This window comes from Euprymna scolopes, chromosome 22, assembly GCF_053919585.1.
Source record: "Euprymna scolopes isolate OS-2025 chromosome 22, ASM5391958v1, whole genome shotgun sequence".
NCBI lineage: Eukaryota > Metazoa > Mollusca > Cephalopoda > Sepiida > Sepiolidae > Euprymna > Euprymna scolopes.
In genome coordinates this window covers 6,241,995-6,263,195 of record NC_136503.1, presented here as the reverse complement: position 1 = coordinate 6,263,195, position 21,201 = coordinate 6,241,995, and the positions used below count along the sequence as shown (strand labels likewise).

At 31.6% G+C, this 21,201-nt stretch overlaps 1 protein-coding gene across 1 annotated transcript; it reads left to right on the top strand.

Moving 5' to 3' along the window:
* The first annotated feature begins 263 nt into the window (after window positions 1-263).
* Window positions 264-20,071, top strand: LOC145243866 (mitochondrial import receptor subunit TOM20 homolog B-like). Its single transcript, XM_080106936.1, has 5 exons — window positions 264-427; window positions 5,755-5,798; window positions 9,948-10,029; window positions 12,177-12,319; window positions 19,636-20,071. The coding sequence occupies exons 1-5, from the start codon at window positions 295-297 to the stop codon at window positions 19,687-19,689; spliced, it is 456 nt and encodes a 151-aa protein (XP_079963062.1). The 5' UTR covers window positions 264-294; the 3' UTR covers window positions 19,690-20,071.
* Window positions 20,072-21,201: the final 1,130 nt, after the last annotated feature.

The following is a 21,201-nucleotide window of genomic DNA, read 5'->3' as shown; positions in this document are numbered from 1 at the left end:
AAAGGGAGACTACTCTTGCCACCTTTTTGAAAAGTGGGCGAATTATTTTATAACATGGTTATTTTTCATTTTATATCATTATTTAGTATCCGTTTATAAACCACCAATGAAAGATAAAGTTCAAGTAAATATGCATATCAATTCATTTATATAACCGATAAAAATATACGAGAATTTTTACTTGAATAAATATTTTACGATATTTTTGTTTTTAAGAATATAATAAGGTGATGTTGAATCCTTAGTTTCGTATTCAGCTTCCTATTAATTTTCTCTTTCTATATTTTCTTACAAATGGCAACCATGGTACCGCGATCTGTCCTTGGTATTGCTGCCGCTAGCGCAGGCATTTGTTTTATTGGTTATTGTATTTATTTTGATCGGAAACGAAGAACTGATCCCTTATATAAAGAGAAGCTCCGTGAACGTAAGTAAACGGTTATTATATACGTATTTAATTTCAAAAACATTCGTTACATTGTTTAGCATGTTACACTTTCTGATCGAAAATCGAACGTTATACTTATGTTCTGCATTTTTATTTGGTTTTATTTTTGAAAATATTTTATCACTTACAATAATATCTTTATTTCAATTATCTCCAGAAGTTTTTCGAGCTGTTGAAGAATTTAAAATTTCTTCACGAAATATTACATTTTTTTTTTCTTTTTATGTAATCATTAAATTTTTCAATAAGTGTTTCAATGTTGCATGAATGACCTGATGATTTCTTGAACGATTTTAAAATTGTTTAAAGAGTATTTAAGATTTACATTTAAAATTTTATCTTTATTTGATAAGTTTGTTTTTACTTCCTTAAAATCGCTATTAACCAAATTATAAAGATGAATAAAACAATTCTTACATTATAATTATCCAGCACTTAGTTCCAGTTAGTAAAACATGATTTTAGATTCAATTAACTTGAAGAAAAAAGAAAAAAAAAAAAAAACGTAATAAATTGTTGATTTAAGTAATTTTTAATTCATATTTCTTTTCTCGATTCAGACAATTCGACCTTTTTGTTCGTTATTTTATCTAACTTTTAAAGACATTTTAAGAAAAATCGATATTATTCAACTCGATATTTATTTTGTTTCAAATATATATTTCAGATTAAAAAAAAAAGGTTACAAAATAAATATCTCTTTTATTTGTATTAACGATTTCTTTTTTTCATAAAATTGTCGGGTTTTTATTTCTCAACAAAAGTCAAAACATTTAATATTGATTTTTTTTTTTTTTTTTTTTTTTTTTTTAACTACTAGATATCAATTTTTTTTTTTTTTTTTGTAACTACTAGATGTATTATCATGTTTGAAATCCAAAAGCAATATGCCTTCGCCTGATTTATTTAAGATTTGTTTTACTATACACATTATTTATTTAGGGGCAGGGTACGGATCCCCACCCTACCCGGCGAGGTCATTGAATTTTACAAGGTCAAGGGAAAAACGTGTTTAACTAACACTAGTTGTTTTTTTTTGTTTGTTTGTTTGTTTTCTTTTATTTATTAATAATCTAAAAAATAATTTGTTTGACGTTAAACCATAAATAGGTCCTTTGGTTGAATAGTAGCGCGATCAAAAACTTTTTTATAGGCAAAACAAGAGTTTTTAAATATGAATTTGCTTGTTTCTTACTACAGCAAAATGTGGAACAGGGGCAGAAGGCGAGGACCCATCATCCACCCCTCTTGTTGAGGACATATACCTCGCATTGGTAATTTATTAGAAAAATATTTTTTTCATAAATAGATCGGCTGCCACACATCTATATTTTTTTTCCATATTTAGAATATTATGCTTTTGAAAAAAATTTGCATAAAACATAGCTGTATTATTTAAACCGAATTAAATAAATAAAAAAAGAAAAAAAGATAAGCTTTACTATTGCCCGACATAAATAATTTTCAAAGAAATGCAGTTGGGAAACTAGTCAAAAGATGTTTCGTTTTATGTTTCATTTGTGAACTATTTGCGTTAAAAATTACTTACTAGAAGTTTAGGTACCTCCAACGCGCGCCACCGCGCCACAGCCCCCCCCCTATATGTAACACGATGTAGGTAATTTAATTTAATCTTATTCTAACTTTTTTACCATTTCAAAGAAGCTTCAAATAAACTGCTAATATTTTAAAAAAAATTTTACAGCATATAAAGATAATGAAAATGCGAGATAAAAATCGTGTTTACATTATCGACGCTTTAAAAAACAACTTACATACTATGTTTTAAAAATCTAGCAAAAATCAAATAATCGTCATATCTTCGTGAAATTTTCAATATTTATTCATTATTTAATAAACTTACGTAAAAGTAGGTTTTCTTAAATATATTAGAGGAATTTTTTTTTTTTTTTTTAGGTATTGCCCCCCCCCCGCCCATATTTCATGTTACGAAACTAACTAAAATAGATGTAGGTTGATAAAAATGTAAAAACTTTTAAAGCTGAAAAGATCAAATAATTAAATAATTATTTTTATACATAAAATCCCATTTATTTTCACTTAAAGTTGTAAATAAAATTAGATATAAAATCAATATCAAATTTAGAAAAAAAAAACTTTTTTCTTGATAATTTGTTTCTTGCTAATATAATTAATTGAATTACAACAACAAAAAAACAAATCTAAAAAATAATTATTTTTAAAAAGCTTTAAATGATATTAAATTCAAATATTACACGATATGAAGTTTAAACAAGGGTATTTTTTATAACAGGTTTCCAATAATAAAAAAATATATTCATATATTTTAATATATGACTCATGAGATAATAAAAATTGTAAATCACAAATCGTTTTCATTTTAGTTAAATTGATAAAGGATGATCTGTAGTTGTTGCACCTTTTTCCACAAAAAGTATGGAGGCCTGTAAGCAACCTTATCTTTAGATACATAAGTGTTAACAGAAGACATTAAAATTAATTTTATTTTATTATCTCTCGTCTGTGTAGTTCGTTAATAAAAATCTAAGGTAAGTCTTATATTTTTTTTTTTTATTCATAGCAAAAGGAAATGTTACTTCTATTATAACGCAAATGCTCATCCATAGAAATTGACACAAACACACAAAATGATGACGTTGCTGTTAATGTGTACAATGCTGACGTTTTACACAACGTCGTGGAGATACCTATAGTCTGCAAATAAATAAATATTCTAATAACTTCTCTTAAATAGTTTGTAACGCAAATAGATCACAAATTAGTTGATAAAGCAAAGTAAATTGATTTAATTAATTTCCTTACTGTATTTCCTTTAGATACATGTGCAGAATATGGACCGTGCTGAAATAATGACATTATTATTCAGAAACTTCAGTCTTAACATGGAAGGAGTTTTGTAACTATTCTGTACTTTCACCTAACAATTTAATAAATAAAAGATACCGTAAAAATTGAATTTAACTTAAATTTAAAATCTTATCTAAAACTGTTGGAATTCGCATTGTCTGGCGCACTTTTGCTGTTGTATTTCGGGAGTTGCTGTTGAACGGTTTTTGGTCCCCCCCCCCCCCAAAAAAAAACAAGGGAGGGATTGGACCTTGTAATTCACTACCGCTCGTCTCTTTGTTCGTTTGTTGGTCCTCCGATTTATCAGAGAGGGACCTATGTTTTTAGTGGCGTCCGTCCGTGTGTCCATTAGTCTGGATGATTGCCAGATAACTGTCCATTAGTTTTTCCTGAAATTTTGTCACATTATTTCAGTATTTCATTAGATGTGCACACTAAAAAAATTTTTTTGCAAAAATTCTTGTTACGTCCCCAGGGGCTCAAAAGAGGTAAAAAAAATACCCCAAAATGGCCAAAAATAACATGTTTTGTCCCATAACGGTTGAACCATCTATTAGATTTTTCTGAAACTTTGCCAAAATGTGGAGTCCATTGTCCTTAATATAAATCCAGTATGGGTGACCCTGAAAAAATTCTGGTTTGCGTCCCCGGGGATTTTCAGTGCTAAAAACGTCTCTTTTTGTGGCTCTTTTTTCATATTTCTCAACAAAAAACTTGATATATCTGACTATATAGTGGTTTTTCATGGTCAACTCAAATATAAATGTGTTAATGCCTGAAACTGCATTGTTATCCATTTACACTGGAATTTGGCGTCCTCAGGTGCTCAAAAGAGGTAAAAAAAAAAAAAAAATGCCCCAAAATGGCCAAAAATGACACTTTTTGCCCCATAGCGTTTGATCCATCCATTAGATTTTCCTGACACTTGGCCAAAATGTGGAGGCTATTGTTCTTAATATAAATTCAATATGGGTGACCCTGACAAAATTCTGGTTCGCATTCCTCTGGGACTTTTAGGCCTTTTTGATATTTATGTCTATATAATTGTTTTCCATGGTGCTGAATTCAAATTTACACGTCTTAAGGCATAAAACTGCAGTGTTTGTCCATTTTTTACTAGGATTCAGTGTTCCCAGGAGCTGAAAAAGGGTCACAAATGCCCCAAAATTGCAAAAAATGACACTTTTTACCTCATAACTTTTGCTTCATCCATTAGATTTTTCTGAAACTTGGTGAAGATGTGAAAGCAACGTTGGTCCTTCAAACTTCTCACATTCATCATTTCTTCACTATTTTTTTGTGGCGTCATTTCACATGCAACACCAATATTTCCTAACAATATTATCACATAGTGGATTACACATGTGAGGTTGTATGTAGGCTCAGAGAGACAGACGGGAATTACCTTGACCCCCGCCCCCAATTACAAGGGTACAATGTTAATTTTATTTTTTAAATTTGCAAACTTTGTTTTTTAATTGTAAACAATAAACACGTTGGATTTTATGTCTTTATATCCTTAGATGTCTATCTTTATATCTATTTCTATATGCATCTATATCTCTCTTGGATAGAATTGGAATTCAGCAATGTCAGACACTAATAATTTTGACCATTGTAAATGATCTCAAGCATTTGCATATATATATATATATATATATATATATATCTATATCAGGAGGTATATTTGCTAAAAAATGGGGAAAGAAAAGTGCTCAATACTTTAGTAGAGCTAAATATTTTTTATTATTTTAATCTGGATGACTTTTTGCTGAAATCATAAAAAAAAGATAATTTATGTCAAGAAGATTTTGACTGTTTTCTATGTTTTTATAACCTCAACTCTCTCCGACTGTATATCTCTCGGCAATAAATATATAGTAACAGCTTATTTTCAGTTATTTGTTAACATTCATGTTGGAAATAATTATTATCTGTCAAGTATGTAGGTTTTCTGTTATACTTTGTTAACATGTATCCATATGTATATACTTAATATAAATTTTATAAAGAAATATTTTTGCGTATAGTCAAGCTTGATTCGTCTTTGTATGAGATAGATGTGTGAATGGTAAGTGTCCTATTTTTAATCAGTTTTACCAAGGAATTGAATATTTGCATTACTTATGAGAATATCCTCTCGTTAAAGCTTGCTATAGAATATTTTATATCAACTAACATCCGTATTCTGTCTTTTCAATACTCATCAGTGTGGCTATACAAATGATCTATTTCTCTCTTGGATAGAATTAGAATTCAGCAAAATCGATTCCACATGAGATTAAATATGTATTAAATTTTGAGAAATGTATATTTTTACTGGCGACTAGAGACTGCCTGTGAATTTAATATTCTCTTTTGAAACTTCCTCTTTTGTAGGAAATCGGTTCAACCTTCCTTGCACTGATGCCATATAACCAACAAAATGTATTTATGAATATATTTTTTTCTTTCAGGGCGAAAGAAATTACGTCAAGATGCAAATAAGGGCCCTGCTCCAGTACGTATACTTTTTTCTCTTTGTTGCTCAGTTTTACAGCCTGACGACCCATTTTTATGTCGACATGTTTTGCATACAACTGGTTTTATAAATAACTAGAAGATGTACACGGTATTGCCTGATATTAAATGTCACGTTAACTTCCTTTAAAAAAAATGAAGTAAAAAAAAAAATAGAAACTGAGACATGTGCATGCGAATATTATGTTTTTTCTAAACGGTTCACTTTTTGTAGTAAAAAAAAAAAAAAAAATAGAAACTGAGACATGTGCATGCGAATATTATGTTTTTTCTAAACGGTTCACTTTTTGTAGTAAAAAAAAAAAAAAAAAATAGAAACTGAGACATGTGCATGCGAATATTATGTTTTTTCTAAACGGTTCACTTTTTGTAGTAAAAAAAAAAAAAAAAATAGAAACTGAGACATGTGCATGCGAATATTATGTTTTTTCTAAACGGTTCACTTTTTGTAGTAAAAAAAAAAAAAAAAATAGAAACTGAGACATGTGCATGCGAATATTATGTTTTTTCTAAACGGTTCACTTTTTGTAGTAAAAAAAAAAAAAAAAATAGAAACTGAGACATGTGCATGCGAATATTATGTTTTTTCTAAACGGTTCACTTTTTGTAGTAAAAAAAAAAAAAAAAATAGAAACTGAGACATGTGCATGCGAATATTATGTTTTTTCTAAACGGTTCACTTTTTGTAGTAAAAAAAAAAAAAAAAAATAGAAACTGAGACATGTGCATGCGAATATTATGTTTTTTCTAAACGGTTCACTTTTTGTAGTAAAAAAAAAAAAAAAAATAGAAACTGAGACATGTGCATGCGAATATTATGTTTTTTCTAAACGGTTCACTTTTTGTAGTAAAAAAAAAAAAAAAAATAGAAACTGAGACATGTGCATGCGAATATTATGTTTTTTCTAAACGGTTCACTTTTTGTAGTAAAAAAAAAAAAAAAATACTGAAGCTGAGATTTGAAATGAAAACCTAAAGACAGTGAACCGAGTACAATAACCATTAGACGACTTGCTACGATCTTTAAAAAGTGTTTTCAAACTTTGTGAAATGATTGACAGATACCCCCCTACTCAATTTTGACCCCTTAGCAGCCCTTTTTTCAAATGAAAACCGATTAAAAAGTTTTCCATGTGTCTGAATACCCTATATACCAAATTTCAAGTCTGTAGATCAAAAATTTGTTGAGTATATAGGTTGAGAAGTGTCCTCATACACACATTCTGACTTTTCTAGATATATAAATTAGTTTTAATAGATGCCTATTTTGTAAAATCGTTTGGAAATAACAAATTTTATTTATTACATGTATGGCCCTGAGCTATGCTCATCTTCCGTTCTGCCTCCTTTGGGATCTTCCGACCACTCGGTTGTATCAGTTAAGATAAAAATGAAATGTAATAAGCCCTTAGACATTCCTCTCCATTATGCAGTGTATCGATACTCTATGGCTGACTAGGATAGCTTTCATACATATCTGATCTACCTCTGTGTTCCATGTTTAAAAAGGATGTGTCCTCTATAGTATCAGAACTGACGGAATGGTTAATTGTAGGTATAGACCGATTCATACCCTCCAAAAAATTCCAACAAAAACCTAACAGCCAACCATAGTTCTCCCCAGAATGTGCTGCTGCCATTGTGCACATAAATCACTTTTTCCATGGCTACTAATGTAATAGATGTACTGAGACTAAAGCCTCTTTCGGCAGCGCCAACAACCACTGTAAAAGAGTAATAAAAAATTCAAGAGAGTTATATGCTCAGTCTGTTAAATCCAATGCCAGTTTCGCTTAGGAATAATATATCCGGTTTAGTCTCCTGCAATTGGGTTTCAACCTCTGGAAAGTTGGAACGTAGATTCCATGAACAAAGCTTCTTTCCTAGAACTGCACGCCTGTGGAACTCTCTTCCGTTCGCCTGTTTCCCAGCTGACTACGATTTTGCTGTATTCAAGTCCAACATAAACAAATTCTTGATGAACTGCTCCCTTAAGTAATATGATTTATCAAATCTCCATTACTAACGATTAATACGATATTATCCCATTGATTACTATACACTCAATAACCCTTATCCTCGAGTGCCCCTCTCCCTGGCGCTTGATAAGTGGTGACTCCTATGTAAAAAAATAAATAAATAAAATAAAAAAAATAAAAAAATGGCACCCTGACGGATTTTACCACAATCGAATTAGGACTAATGACAATTAGTGGGATATTGTACAGATGCATTAGGTACCGGCAGCAACCTGAAAAATGAGTGGAATTCGTAAAAAAATGGTCAACTTTAGGTTATGTTCACCAGCCTGTATTTCATTTATTTGAATTTGTTTTTGGATAAAATATATATTAAATGAAAGAGCAAAAAAGCAAATACTTTTCCAAAAATTAAACCATGTTATGAAATTTGATTTTCTTAATCAGGCCGAGAAAAGAAATGTTTCTATGAAGGAATATAATAGCAACCGGTACACCAAAGATGTCATCAAGTGTGTCATTGAATTGATAGGGCAAGCAGAAGTATCTGGCAAGAATTGTGAAAAGATAATTGATATTGTAGCAAGACACATCTTTCACACAGCTATAGATTTAAAAGACCTGCCATCAGAGCGATCATCTCTATGCTGGCAAAGGGCATGTCCTTGCCAAACAAAGTGAAACAGATGAAGAAAGTGCTCTAGTTGATCAGGCAGAGTTTGGAAACTACAGCTTTAGCAAACAAGGACAGTTTGTAGCAGTATATTATGACGATGACTTTTATTTAGGTCAAGTAATTTCTGTCACGAGTAGTGAAGAAGGACAAGTGAAATTTCTGGACAAGTGTAAGGTGAAAATAAATACCTTTAGATGGGCAAGGTCAGAAGTAGAGAAAGTCTCTTTTCTGTATGTGTTTGATTGGGGATTTGAGGTAACCACCTCAAATAGACGAATGTGGTCAGTTCCAAGCAAAGAGTTCAACAGAATCACAAGGAAATATCAATTGTATAGAGAACTCTATTGTTAACATGCAGCTTCCTTTTGTGTTGAATGTCAATTGGTGTTGAACAGGTATGTTTGCTTATATACGATACTTCGCAATGATAAACAGTGAATTATTGCGATTTTTAAGTTTATTATTTTAGAACTACAAGATGTACAGAGCTGAAATTTAGATATGACATTCTATAAAATTTATTGATTATGCATGCAAAATTTCACATCTGTATCTTTAATAGTTTTTGTGATTTTGAAATTTGTATACGTTTAAAACATTCGGTACTTTATTTCCGCCATTGAAATTGAACATATCGGTATTTTTATCGACTTATAATGAAAAAACTTGCAGCTGGAATTGTTTGAAAAAAAAATAGACATAATAATCACTATGCATAGAATTATATTGCATGTTCATATTTAATTTTCTTTAATTCAGTTTTATTTGCTGGTACTTCAAAAAGTGCCCACCAGTGCGATTATAAATATTGCAATGTTCACTTTTCACATCTCAAAAATGAAGGCTGAAATTGAATTAGATATGATTATACTTTTATTTCCTATTGTCTTCTATTACTAAGAGTGATGAAAGCATCTTTTGTGACGTTTTTACCGGTTACTTTTTTTTGTCAGTTGCTTTCAAAGTTGCCATGTCGTAATGTAAACATGTTCATGCTACATTTGCAAATATGAAAATGATCATAACCTGAAAACTAAACAAGATATCTTCATGATTTTTGTTTTTATGTGTATTTTTATGAGAGGATCAAATTTAGCCAGAGGCGATTTTTAAAATTTTGGCTGCCAGTACCTAATAGTATGTCAGCCACATGACAGATTTATTTCAGGTGTTAAGATTTGCCCATCCCGAGGCTGTAGAGTATATCCTACTCTTTTGCCCATAGTTGGCTGTTTACACGTGCACTTATCTGAAGGAATGAATGAAAACTATTAAGCTGCAAAACGACAAAAACTTATATAAATATTCCAGTCTTTTATTCTTCAATGTAATCCTTCCCTTCCCTTCCTCTTACTGTAAAATTTGTCAGATTTTACTTCTGTAGTCAAGTGTCCATAACTTTGTCATCTCTAGAGTATCACTCTCCTACCAGATCTTTTTTGTTTCAAAATGTTTATTATTTTTCTCTTGTCAGATTCCAACAATGAACAGCCCTGAAGAAATGCAGAAATTCTTCTTGCAGGAAGTTCAAAATGGTGAAGATCTTCTCGCACAAGGTATTCGCACGTCCCATTTTCTATTTCTGGTTTAAAGTATATTTAATAAAATTTTGGTACAGTTTAAGAACATTCAAAAGATAGACATCATCATTACTAAGTTTTTTTGATATTTTAATTAACGACATTAAAAATTCCAAGTTGCAACTTTTAAATGAAAATATGTAGGAAGAAAATTAAATCGTTATTGTAATAAAAAATGAGTGAAGAAAAAAAAAACTGTAAATATTGTATCTTCCCAATATGGAAAAGAGGTTTGCATGTAGTTGTTGCCTCCCTGATTCTAATTTTACTTTTTCACACTTGCATACTCTAATCTAAATTTATAGGGTCGACATCAGTGAATTTAAAAAAATTTTTTTTTGTACCAAAATGGTCATTAACAATGCTTTTTTAAATTTTTTTTTGTACCAAAATGGTCATTAACAATGCTTTTTTTTAATTTTTTTTTTTTTATTAAATTTAACATATTTCAAACTGATATAAATTTATTGCACAGTAAAAATAATTAAATTAAAACAAAAATCATTTTTATTTGGAATTATTTTATCAAGTAAAAATTCCACATTTTACTTTATTGCTGAATTTAAAAAGTTATTCTAGCAAATTTAGTAAACAAGAATATCATAAAAAAATGAATTTTATTTGAGATGCTATTAAAAAAAAATAGCTTTTAAAATTTAGTAATCAAGTAAAAAAGAAAATAGAATTTCTACTTAATTAAATAATTTGAAATAAGAAAAATTGATTTGTTTTAATTTAAATATTTTTAATGAGCAATAATTTATATCAGAAATAGGTTAAACTTTAAACGAAAACATTTAAGGACCATTTTGGTAAAAAAAAAGAAAAAGTTCACTGATGTCGGCCCACTGCTACAAATTCAGAATAGGGGCTTGTGAGTGAAAAGTGAAAAAAGAAACAGGGAGACAACAAGCACATGAGAACGAGAAAAGCAATTGAATTCTGTAAAAATCAAGTTTTTTTTTTAACTGAAAGCGTTCTTTATTTTCAATACATTGTTTTAGGTTTATCTTTTAAAACCTTCTTAAAAACAATCCTTATTAATCCAATATAGTTAAAAAAAATTTTAAACTCAAATTACCATAATTTGGTGTCGATATTTAGATAAATTATTCAAGATTTTCTGATAATTCCTTGCATTATTACTATTACCACTACTACTATTAATATTAATATCACGAGTTGATTCTTTTCTTAGCATTTTTCTTTTCTTTATCAACTTGTGTGGATAGAGTTGTGAAAAAGAAGCTCAAAACGATTTGAATTATGCAAATAGTATCAGTCGTTGGCAAAATTATGAGAATTTAAAAAGTGACAAAATTTGCGTTTTTTTTTATTACGTGTTTTGCTTTAATAGTTATCTTTTTAAAAAAGTGGGCCAAAATACAGATGTCATGATTGTAAAAAAATTCAATAAAGTCATTTATTTACTTTTTAAGTTATTCTTATGAAACTTAGTACTCTTAAGACTTCCAGGCAACGCTAGTTATTAATATTATCTACTTGTTCTGCTTCTTTTAGCAAAATCGTCCTAATCATCACAAATTAAAAAATATTGTGTGCAGAACATATAAAATATTAATATACAAATCAATTTTCTTAAATATTTTATAATGGAATATTTTCAATATTATTAACAACAACAAAAAAATCTTTAGAAACACGATCGCTATTATATGCCCACTAGTATCCCATGCCATAAAAAAATATTTTTTCTTACCTTCCTTAATTATCTGCAATTGTTATAATTTAAAGGAGGTTAAAACAAAAAGTGTCTTTAATAATACTAATACTTCAATTAGCTGCTATTGATTGTTACTATTTAGATTGAATTACTTCCCTTGGTATTGTAAGCATTTTTAGTTGATTGTTTTTAAATTTTAGGTCATTATTTAATCAAATTATGTATAAAGAGCTCAGTAATTCAGAACTGTTTGAATAATGCAAAATGTCTTAGTCATTCAAAAGTTATGAGAATTTACAGTTCTGAAACAAAATTGACATCGTTATATGCAAAAATTCTGACCCAATCAACAAGAAATTCTGTGATTCACATTCTCCTGCCTCTCCTCTGAATAAAAAAAAAAGGTTTTAAAAATGATTTTTGGTTCTTTATTTCACAGGTGATGTTGATGGAGGAATTGAACACTTGAGTAATGCTGTAGCAGTGTGCGGTCAACCACATCAGTTATTACAGGTTCTGCAGCAAACCCTACCTGTACGAGTGTTCCAATTATTGTTACATAAATTGCCTACTGTCTCTCAGGTAAGTGATGATCCATCCTTATTTATAAATTTTAGATGTAAATTCCATTTACCTATGTGCATACTTCAGAGAGTTGAGAGCAAAACTCTACCTGGATATCGATTGTTGTGTTAAGTTATACTGTAGTACAAAAGTCTGGATAAGTATCACATATCGATTGTTGTGTTGTCAAGTTATACTGTAGTACAAAAGTCTGGATAAGTATCACATATCGATTGTTGTGTTGTCAAGTTATACTGTAGTACAAAAGTCTGGATAAGTATCACATATCGATTGTTGTGTTGTCAAGTTATACTGTAGTACAAAAGTCTGGATAAGTATCACATATCGATTGTTGTGTTGTCAAGTTATACTGTAGTACAAAAGTCTGGATAAGTATCACATATCGATTGTTGTGTTGTCAAGTTATACTGTAGTACAAAAGTCTGGATAAGTATCACATATCGATTGTTGTGTTGTCAAGTTATACTGTAGTACAAAAGTCTGGATAAGTATACAGCTCGGTAAGCATGTACATGTTTTTGCTTCTTCATCCAAAGGCACAATGCATCTTCTCATTGTCAAGATTGGTCTTTCGCAAAACTGCAATGCTCTCTCTGTCAAAGCATCCATTTACAGGGTTCGTACAGACTTGGAAAAATCCTTAAAGTTTGACTTTTGGAATATTAAAAATAAAATCGAAATACTATTAAATTATTTGAAGTATTAATAAAAATTTGATTCAAATATTTTTTAAATATTGCAAATAAAATCGAAATACTGAAATTGCTTGGGATTATTGTGGATACAAGAGTTACGTCCCTTTATCACATCACAAAACTACTGGGGGCGTGGTAGTGGCAGCTGCCATAAATAAAATTATCCTCCCTTTCTAAAAAAAATATTTTACTCCAGTGGCGACTCCTCCTCTCCCCATCCCTCCAAAGCAAAATAGAAAGTTTTTGATAATTTAAAATTAGGCTGGCCAGGCTAAAAAATGGCAGCCATCTTGTTTGGAAATTAAAGCTGTATAAAGAGTTAATATTTGAGATGAAATAAAAAGCATTTAAAACTATTTAAAAACACCAAAAAATGATGCAGGTAGATCACAAAGTAACTGCTATTGGCTATGGTAGCATTTATTTGTTGTATATTTGATTTTTTACCATTTTTTCAAATTGCTGTGGATTGTAAAACAGACTTCATATTTTATTTTGAAAACTTGCGTTTGGTCTGGAGAAGGTCTTGAAAAACTTTGAAAAGTCCTTGAAAATGGACCTTGAAAATCTGTGCGAACCCTGATTTGTTATGATCACCACAAAAACGATAACTACCTATAAAGGCTGTTTAGTTCTCTCCCACTGCAACTACTTAGACACCAGAGTTGGAAAGTGAGATTGAGAAGTCAGCGCCCCCTAGGAGGGGCACTCTGACCTGCAAAAAGTGCCTAGGCAGCCTCGTTGGCATTTCCCAGCAATTAGCAATAAATTAGCCTCTTCTCAATGAGAGAAGGCAAAGCCTGAGAGGATAGACCTCCTAGAGATGCACAGAACTAAAAAAAAATGTAGCTGAAACGAAAACCATATAATCCATCATTTAAAAGGTTGCGTATCAATACTTTTTGCTTTAATTATAAAACATTCAGTTTCTAAGGCCAAATATTATCCATATTTTAGTTTTTCTTTCAAGGAATTCATCATCATCATCATGGATGCATGTTTTCTATTTTGTAATTCAGAAAAGGCAAAATTCCACTTTTTTATGATTAGGAAAAGTGAAAAAGGCCAAATCGCTTTACATTCTTTTGGCTTCATCTGTCTTTCTGTTTAACCACAGGAAAGCATTAAACGCGTTAATTTAGTTGATTATTTACTAGTTATGAAATGCCCATGACGTCATCTTGACAATGAAAATTTAAAGTTTCCAGAGATTTCCTAATTTATTTCCCCCTTTTTTTATTTATAAATAAAAAAAAATATCAAGTGTGATTTAATAGTCATGAATGAATTATGAGTATTTATGATTGTAAATTTGAGTTGTTGCTAAGAGCAAAGATGAGATGGCCATTTTAATTTACATTGTCTGCTTCCTGATAGTGTGCTTCTGAAAAATATGCTCAGCAAGATAAAGAATAAATGATTTTTACATAATATGTTTTTTAGTTTTTCACACCGACAAGATGTCTGTTCACACTACACCTGAACTTCTGCATGTCAGTACAGTTGGGAAAGCAGGAACCTGGAAGGGAGTTCCAAAGTCTAGCAGTTCTGGGAAAGAAACTATTAGAGTAGAAGGCTTCCTTAAATCTAGGGATCTCTACTGTGTAGGGGTGGGACTTTGGTACTTGTCAGGGAAAATTATGTCGGTGGGGAGTATGAGGGTTTGTAGTTCGTCGGAGCATCCACCATTAAAATACTTGTAAAACATAGGGATGCAACGTTTTGTTGATGGGACAGAGGTTGAAGCCCAGCTGACAGGTTAATGTCTCTTTTGAACCCTGGGCAGGAGGTGAGAGACTAGTAGCAAGTGTACCAGCCCAAATGTGACAACAATACTCCATACATGGGCGAATTGTGGCCTTGTAGATGTACAGGACACTTTCAGGCATAAGTAACTTTCTAGCATGGTAGAGAGAGCCCACCTTCTTGGCAGCAGCCTTGGCAATGCTCTCAATGTATCTGTTCCAACTCATGTTCCTTGTGAACGTTAAGCTGAGAAGTTTCAATGAAGTACTTTTAGGTATTGTATCGTTAGCCGTAGCTATTAATGGTTGAGAAGATTTCTTGCAATTATTAAAGGAAAAAAACTTAGTCTTGGCAGCATTGAATGTTATCATCCATTTTTGTCCCCATTCCACTACAGACTGGAGGTCTTTCTCTAGTGTTTCTGCCATTGCCTTAAATATGTGTTCATTCGTTTTCCCCTCATGCCTGTTATAGAGCGTGGTGTTGTCAGCAAATATAGAGTTTGGAGAGAACTGGAGCAACCTCAACTGAGCATTTTTTTTAATAGTACACCCGAGATGAGATCAGGTCCACATATTTTGAAGGTGTCTAGGTTTTTACGATATCATGTACTTGAGAAGGGGTGATTTTTCAGATCATTTAGTGTGGTTTCTATCCACAAAGGAAAATCAGGGAGGGAGTGGTTTGCTGGGCCCAAAGTAGTGTTTGAGGCAAACTGACAGACAAGCATGTTAGCTTTCTCGGTTGCTGTGCAAACAACCTCATGATTGTTGGATAGTGGAGGAATTGTTGATTGCCCATTATTTACTACACTGTTGTAAGTTTTCCAGAAATCATGAGTTCCTAATTTCTGCGCTTCAATGCGTTTTCTGGGGGTTTCAGTATATTCTCTCTTAGCTGTCGCTCTATAAACTTTTGTCTGTTCGTACTAGACTTAGGCCGGATAAATCTGCTGCATGCATTTTGTTTCTGAACAATGGCAGTTGTGCAAGTAAAAGTAAACCATTGAGGAGAGTGAGGTTTGCTATAAAACTTACGTGTGGGAACATGTGCTTCGATTGCTGCTTTGAATCATTCAGTGGTTTCATTTGCACATTGTTCCGCAGGAAGAGCAAAGATATTTCGCCATGGGGCATTTCTGATGTGATCTCTAATGGCATCCCAGTGAGTCTTATTGTAGTACCTTGTTGTTTTGAGCAATGGCTCTTCAACTTTGGGGTTGAGAGTTTAGAGTGATGTCTATCATTATCACAGCATGATCAGCATTCCCAAATGGGCAATGGGCATTTGTTACAAAATCCTTAGAAACTGTTGTCAGAAATAAATCCAGAAGTGAGGTTTGCTGGTCTTGATGATCTGGGAGACAGGTCAGGAATGTTACTGTCTGTGTCAAGCAATGGGATATAGAAAAGTTATGGATGATGCTACTAGCTGTGTCTGTGTAGTTAGACAAGCCAAATGGTGGGTGTCAAAGTCAACAAATACATGTATTTGGGCACTAGTGTCAAGGGAGAGTACATCTATGTTGTTGGAGACATGATTAGAGTTCAGTCCTGGGTCTATGGAGAACAATAAAGAAAAAATAGCTAACGATATGTTGTAAAGTTTAAAGCACATGAAGGCCTGGTCCTCTGATTCTAATTTACATTTCCTAGTCATGGAGCATATTACAAGTATAGACTCCAAGTTTGTACATGTGTCTGTCAGAGTTCTTACGACAAAGTGGAAGATAACCAGACATGTTAAAGATGTTAGAGGGGATGGAGGAGTGCAAGTTAGTTTCACTAAGTCCTAAGATATTCGGGGAGTTTGCTAGGAGAAATGATTCTACATTTAAGTTAGTTCTAAGTCCATGGATATTTGTAAATGCAAGCCTCAAGGGAGGAGGCGAATCGTTGTTCAAGTGTGTGTCTGGTTTGATTGTTATTTTGGATTGAACTGTCGTTTCCTTTTATTTCGTAGTTTCAGATTAGGGTGAGAGGCACCAGACAAAGTGGATGTGCAATAGCTACCATCATGCCACACAAGTAGACCATTAGCCGACTCTTCATCCACAGGAATGTGGCCTCGGGAATACCCACCAGAGATGAGTGCAAGATTCCTTTCCATGCATGACATGGCATTACAAACATCCCAATATTATACAACTGATGATACCAAAGGTGCTACCAAAGAGTTAGGGTGCCTGTACTGTCAGCCGGAAATGGCAGCCAGTCAGACAAGAGTGGCACAGTCCAATCATGTTAGCACACATGGTAAACAAGCACCCCAAAATGCCCAGGTTTAAGGGAAAGGAATGAGGTACATGTTGGACGGCATTCATTGCCTTCGTCAGGAAACAAGGCTAAGCACTGGGCATTCCTGTGATTGCACCTCTGCTCTTGGCTAATAGGCAAAGGAGTATGGCGTGGGGATAACCCTTTTGGTGCTGATTGATCCCTAGATCTGGTCAGGTTATCCATCTAGGAGAAGGAAAACTCAGATATGTAAATCTGTGCCAGTGACCTCATATGTCTTGACACCAAACGGGGGATGGAGGCCTCCTCCATCCTGGTGACTCGATCAATTCACTAGCTTGCAAACTTGTTTTTTTTTTTTTTTAATTTAATGTTTATTGCATGTTTGCATTGATTACTTTCTATAATATATTAAAAACCTATTCATGATCTAATAAAATAGATATCAACTTTTTTGTAAAATGGATATAATAATAGATGCAGTGTTAATAAACTATTATAAGATTTTTATAGAGCAGATTAAACTTATTAAATTCAATTTAGAATGTTAAACTCCTTATAATAAAATATTAAAGTTGATGTTAAAATTAAGTCTTTATTTTTAACTTAATTTTTTAATTCTAAGTCTTTTTTCTCAGCAAATTTTACTATTATTTTTTTAATTATGTTTAAAAAGCCAAGTAAACATTTTCTAGTATATATGCGCTCATTGCTATAGTGACAGGCCCTAGATGCACCCCCCCCTACTTTTTCCTTCTTTTCGATTAGCTTTCTGACCTAATTTAGGGCTAGTTATTGTGTCTAGTAGCTGCTGATTAAACCACCTCCCACTTTTCTTCCAGTAAATAAAATCACATTATGTAAATTATCATTTTTTAAATGAAAAGTTCTTTCCGAATTTCTTATTTTCATTAAAAGATTGAACTTGAGTAAGAATGCTGTAGCCTGATAAAATCTTTCTAGATTGAAACAGTAAATTTATTGTAGTGACATAGGGTAATTTTGTTTACCTAAATTAAATAACATAATACTCCACTCTTTTTATTGAGCACTGTTAACAGCTTCATTAAATTCAATGATTTTTACTTTTGGATATCTTCCTGGAATATATATATATATATATATGCAAATCCATATTTACTTTCTAGGTTTTTGTTTTTAGTGAATTACTGGAGAGATGTGAAATCACTTGTATTGAATCATTTTTGATCAGGATACAAATGCGGTTGTCAGGTCATCTTGTGAGAATGGATGACTCAAGAGTTCCTAAGCAACTTTTTTATGGGCAACTAACAAATTCTTGCCATCCAATAGGGCATCCCCTGCTTCGTTACAAAGATAAACTAAAAGACAACCTGAAACGTTGTGGAATTTCTCTGAGTTCCTGGGAGAGTGCAGCAGGGGATCAGAGAATGGAGGAAGATGTGTTTCCTAGGGACCAAAGAATTTGAACATAACCGCCTTTGTCATAGGGACGCCCTTCATGCAAATATGAAGGCAAAACACAAGAAAATCCACCTAAAAATGAATATGTATGCCACTGTGGTTTCAGAGCATGCAGCAAAGCAGGGTTATCTGTTCACTCGAGAAGGCATCTTTGATCGACGAGCATATGCAGGTTCACCATCTGTGGAGGAGTGTGCCGGACGTCTACAGGATTGCAATTATGCGTATGGTGTTATAGAGCTTAGGGGTTACTGAAGATTGCATACTGAACCCTCATTCATCGTCTACGATGAGAGAATCCACCATATGCAAATCCATATTTACTTTCTAGGTTTATGTTTTTTATTCATTTTTCAATCAGAATCTGTATTTTGATTGAAAAATGAATAAAAAAAAATACAAGTATAAAAATATTTTATTGATGTTTTCTATTTGTTCAGTAAAAGATGAAAAAGTCTGACGTGTGACGCAGAGCCAGCACCCTTCACCTAAATTTACTATTTAGACAAATATATTTATGTTAATTCTTGAGAATATTATGGTTTCATCTCTGTAGCAGAATGCCCCCCTCCCCAAATATCACGGTGCCATCTGTGGTATGTAAGGCCCTTAATTTGTGAGGACAAGATCGGTACAACATTTCACTTCAGCTCTCGCTTGGGTCAGTCTAAAATGAAAGGGAGGTCAGGCGAGTTCATTTCAAAGGAATTAGTAAGTCGTATTGGAGGATAGGTCTCTTGTTTTTTTGTTCACCCAATTAAGTCATATTGGCACTGAGATGTAAAGAGCTACTCGGGGTTAGTGTTAATTAAAGCAATCATCCTAACTTGTTTGTTTATCTTGCGGTTAAATTTCTGCATGTCAAAGAAATGGAGGGAATTACTAAGGCTGGCAGCTCAAAGGAAGACGCTATTAGATTAGAAAATCTGTGAATGAATGAGATTTAACTGATTAAGTTATTAAGGTGCATTTAACATCGAGCACAAAATCCAATTATGGAAGAATTTTAAAAAATTCTTAATACTTTTTGTTTGACTCAAATGATTATCATTTCTGCTGAAGATGTTAATTTTGTTAATTTAATCCTCAACTGCAATCGAAAAGTTTATTCGATTACTTTTTAATTTTATCTCGATTTTTGTTATTTTAATTCATTTTATTTATTTATTTTTATTTTTTTTTTTTTCAGAGATTTGCAAATATGAATTCCTCAGCGACAGTTACAGAAGATGAACTAGAGTAAGAAGAAAATCTACAAGTTTGACAAGCCCCACTTCTCTTAGAAACCTGAAAGGGGCAGAAGGGATCAAGACAGACAATACAGAATTTGGGGATGGGTGGGACAGACAAAATTTTTCGGGTGTGAGAAAGCTGTTTCGAGCTTTTAGTTTATCACTTTCTTCATTGGACTAACTCCTCCTCTTATTTGTTTAAAATTAAAAAAAAAATTTTTTTTCTTATATATATATATATATATATATAAATAAAATTCCTGGTCACCAAATGTCATCAATCAAGTTCTTCACTCTCCATCTTGATAGAGGAAGCAAAGAAGAAGCTTGCCATGATGACTGACTGTATCAATGTTGACATACTATCTATTAAAAAAAAATCTCCAAACTGTTTCTTTCTTTTTTTTTTTTTTTTTTCCATTACGATTCTGTGTAACCAATTTTAGTAATCATTATCACTGACATAAATTATTTTAAAACACCATTTGGAAATTATTCAATATACACCATTAATTATACCATAAAAAATTATTCGATATACACCATTAATTATACCATAAAAAATTATTCAATATGCACCATTAATTATACCATAAAAAATTATTCAATATACACCATTAATTATACCATAAAAAATTATTCAATATACACCATTAATTATACCATAAAAAATTATTCAATATACACCATTAATTATACCATAAAAAAAATTATTCAATATACACCATTAATTATACCATAAAAAATTATTCAATATGCACCATTAATTATACCATAAAAAATTATTCAATATACACCATTAATTATACCATAAAAAATTATTCAATATGCACCATTAATTATACCATAAAAAATTATTCAATATACACCATTAATTATACCATAAAAAAATCCATGTAATGTGTGCATTTTCACATAAATAATACATTTATAGTGGAATATAATGATTCAAGTTTTACTGGTATTTTTCAAATCAATAGTTACTATTTTATCGTTAGTATTAACAACGGAAAGTTAAATTATAAACAGACAAATAAAAAAGACGTATAAAAGAATCGTTTTTGCCATCAGAAAATATGCACAAATCTTTAATTCCAATACCCTAAAAAATTCCAATTTTTCTGATTCTTGATTCTGATTAATCGTCTCAACACTAATTTTTATCCAAATAATAAAAACATTGAAATTAATGAACGAAGCAAAAATCAATTCGAACTCCAAGGTAATGTCAAGTAGATTGCATTGGGTAACAATAAAGCTTTAAAAAGAAAATAATTTAAAGAATTTCTAGATTCAATATGAGATTAACCCTAAAAATATTTGAAGAAATTATCTAATCTGTAATTTTTAGTGGAACTTTGTATTCAAATTGAGCCATAAAACCAATTGTGGAGTGGTTAAGTAAATACTAATTATGATTACGCTTATAAATCTCACTCTTTGGCTGTTGGCTCGATTGGAAACAAATATTTTTACATTTTTTTTTTTTTTTTTTTTTTAAATTAGTCATTGTAGTCAATTAA

What these genes read in the sequence shown, in the direction of transcription:
- LOC145243866 (XM_080106936.1), top strand. Translation starts at nt 295, where the DNA reads ATGGCAACCATGGTACCGCGATCTGTCCTTGGTATTGCTGCCGCTAGC. An exon ending in TGAAGATCTTCTCGCACAAG is followed by an intron (nt 10,030 to 12,176) that starts GTATTCGCACGT and finishes TTTATTTCACAG; the next exon opens with GTGATGTTGATGGAGGAATT. An exon ending in AATTGCCTACTGTCTCTCAG is followed by an intron (nt 12,320 to 19,635) that starts GTAAGTGATGAT and finishes TTTTTTTTTCAG; the next exon opens with AGATTTGCAAATATGAATTC.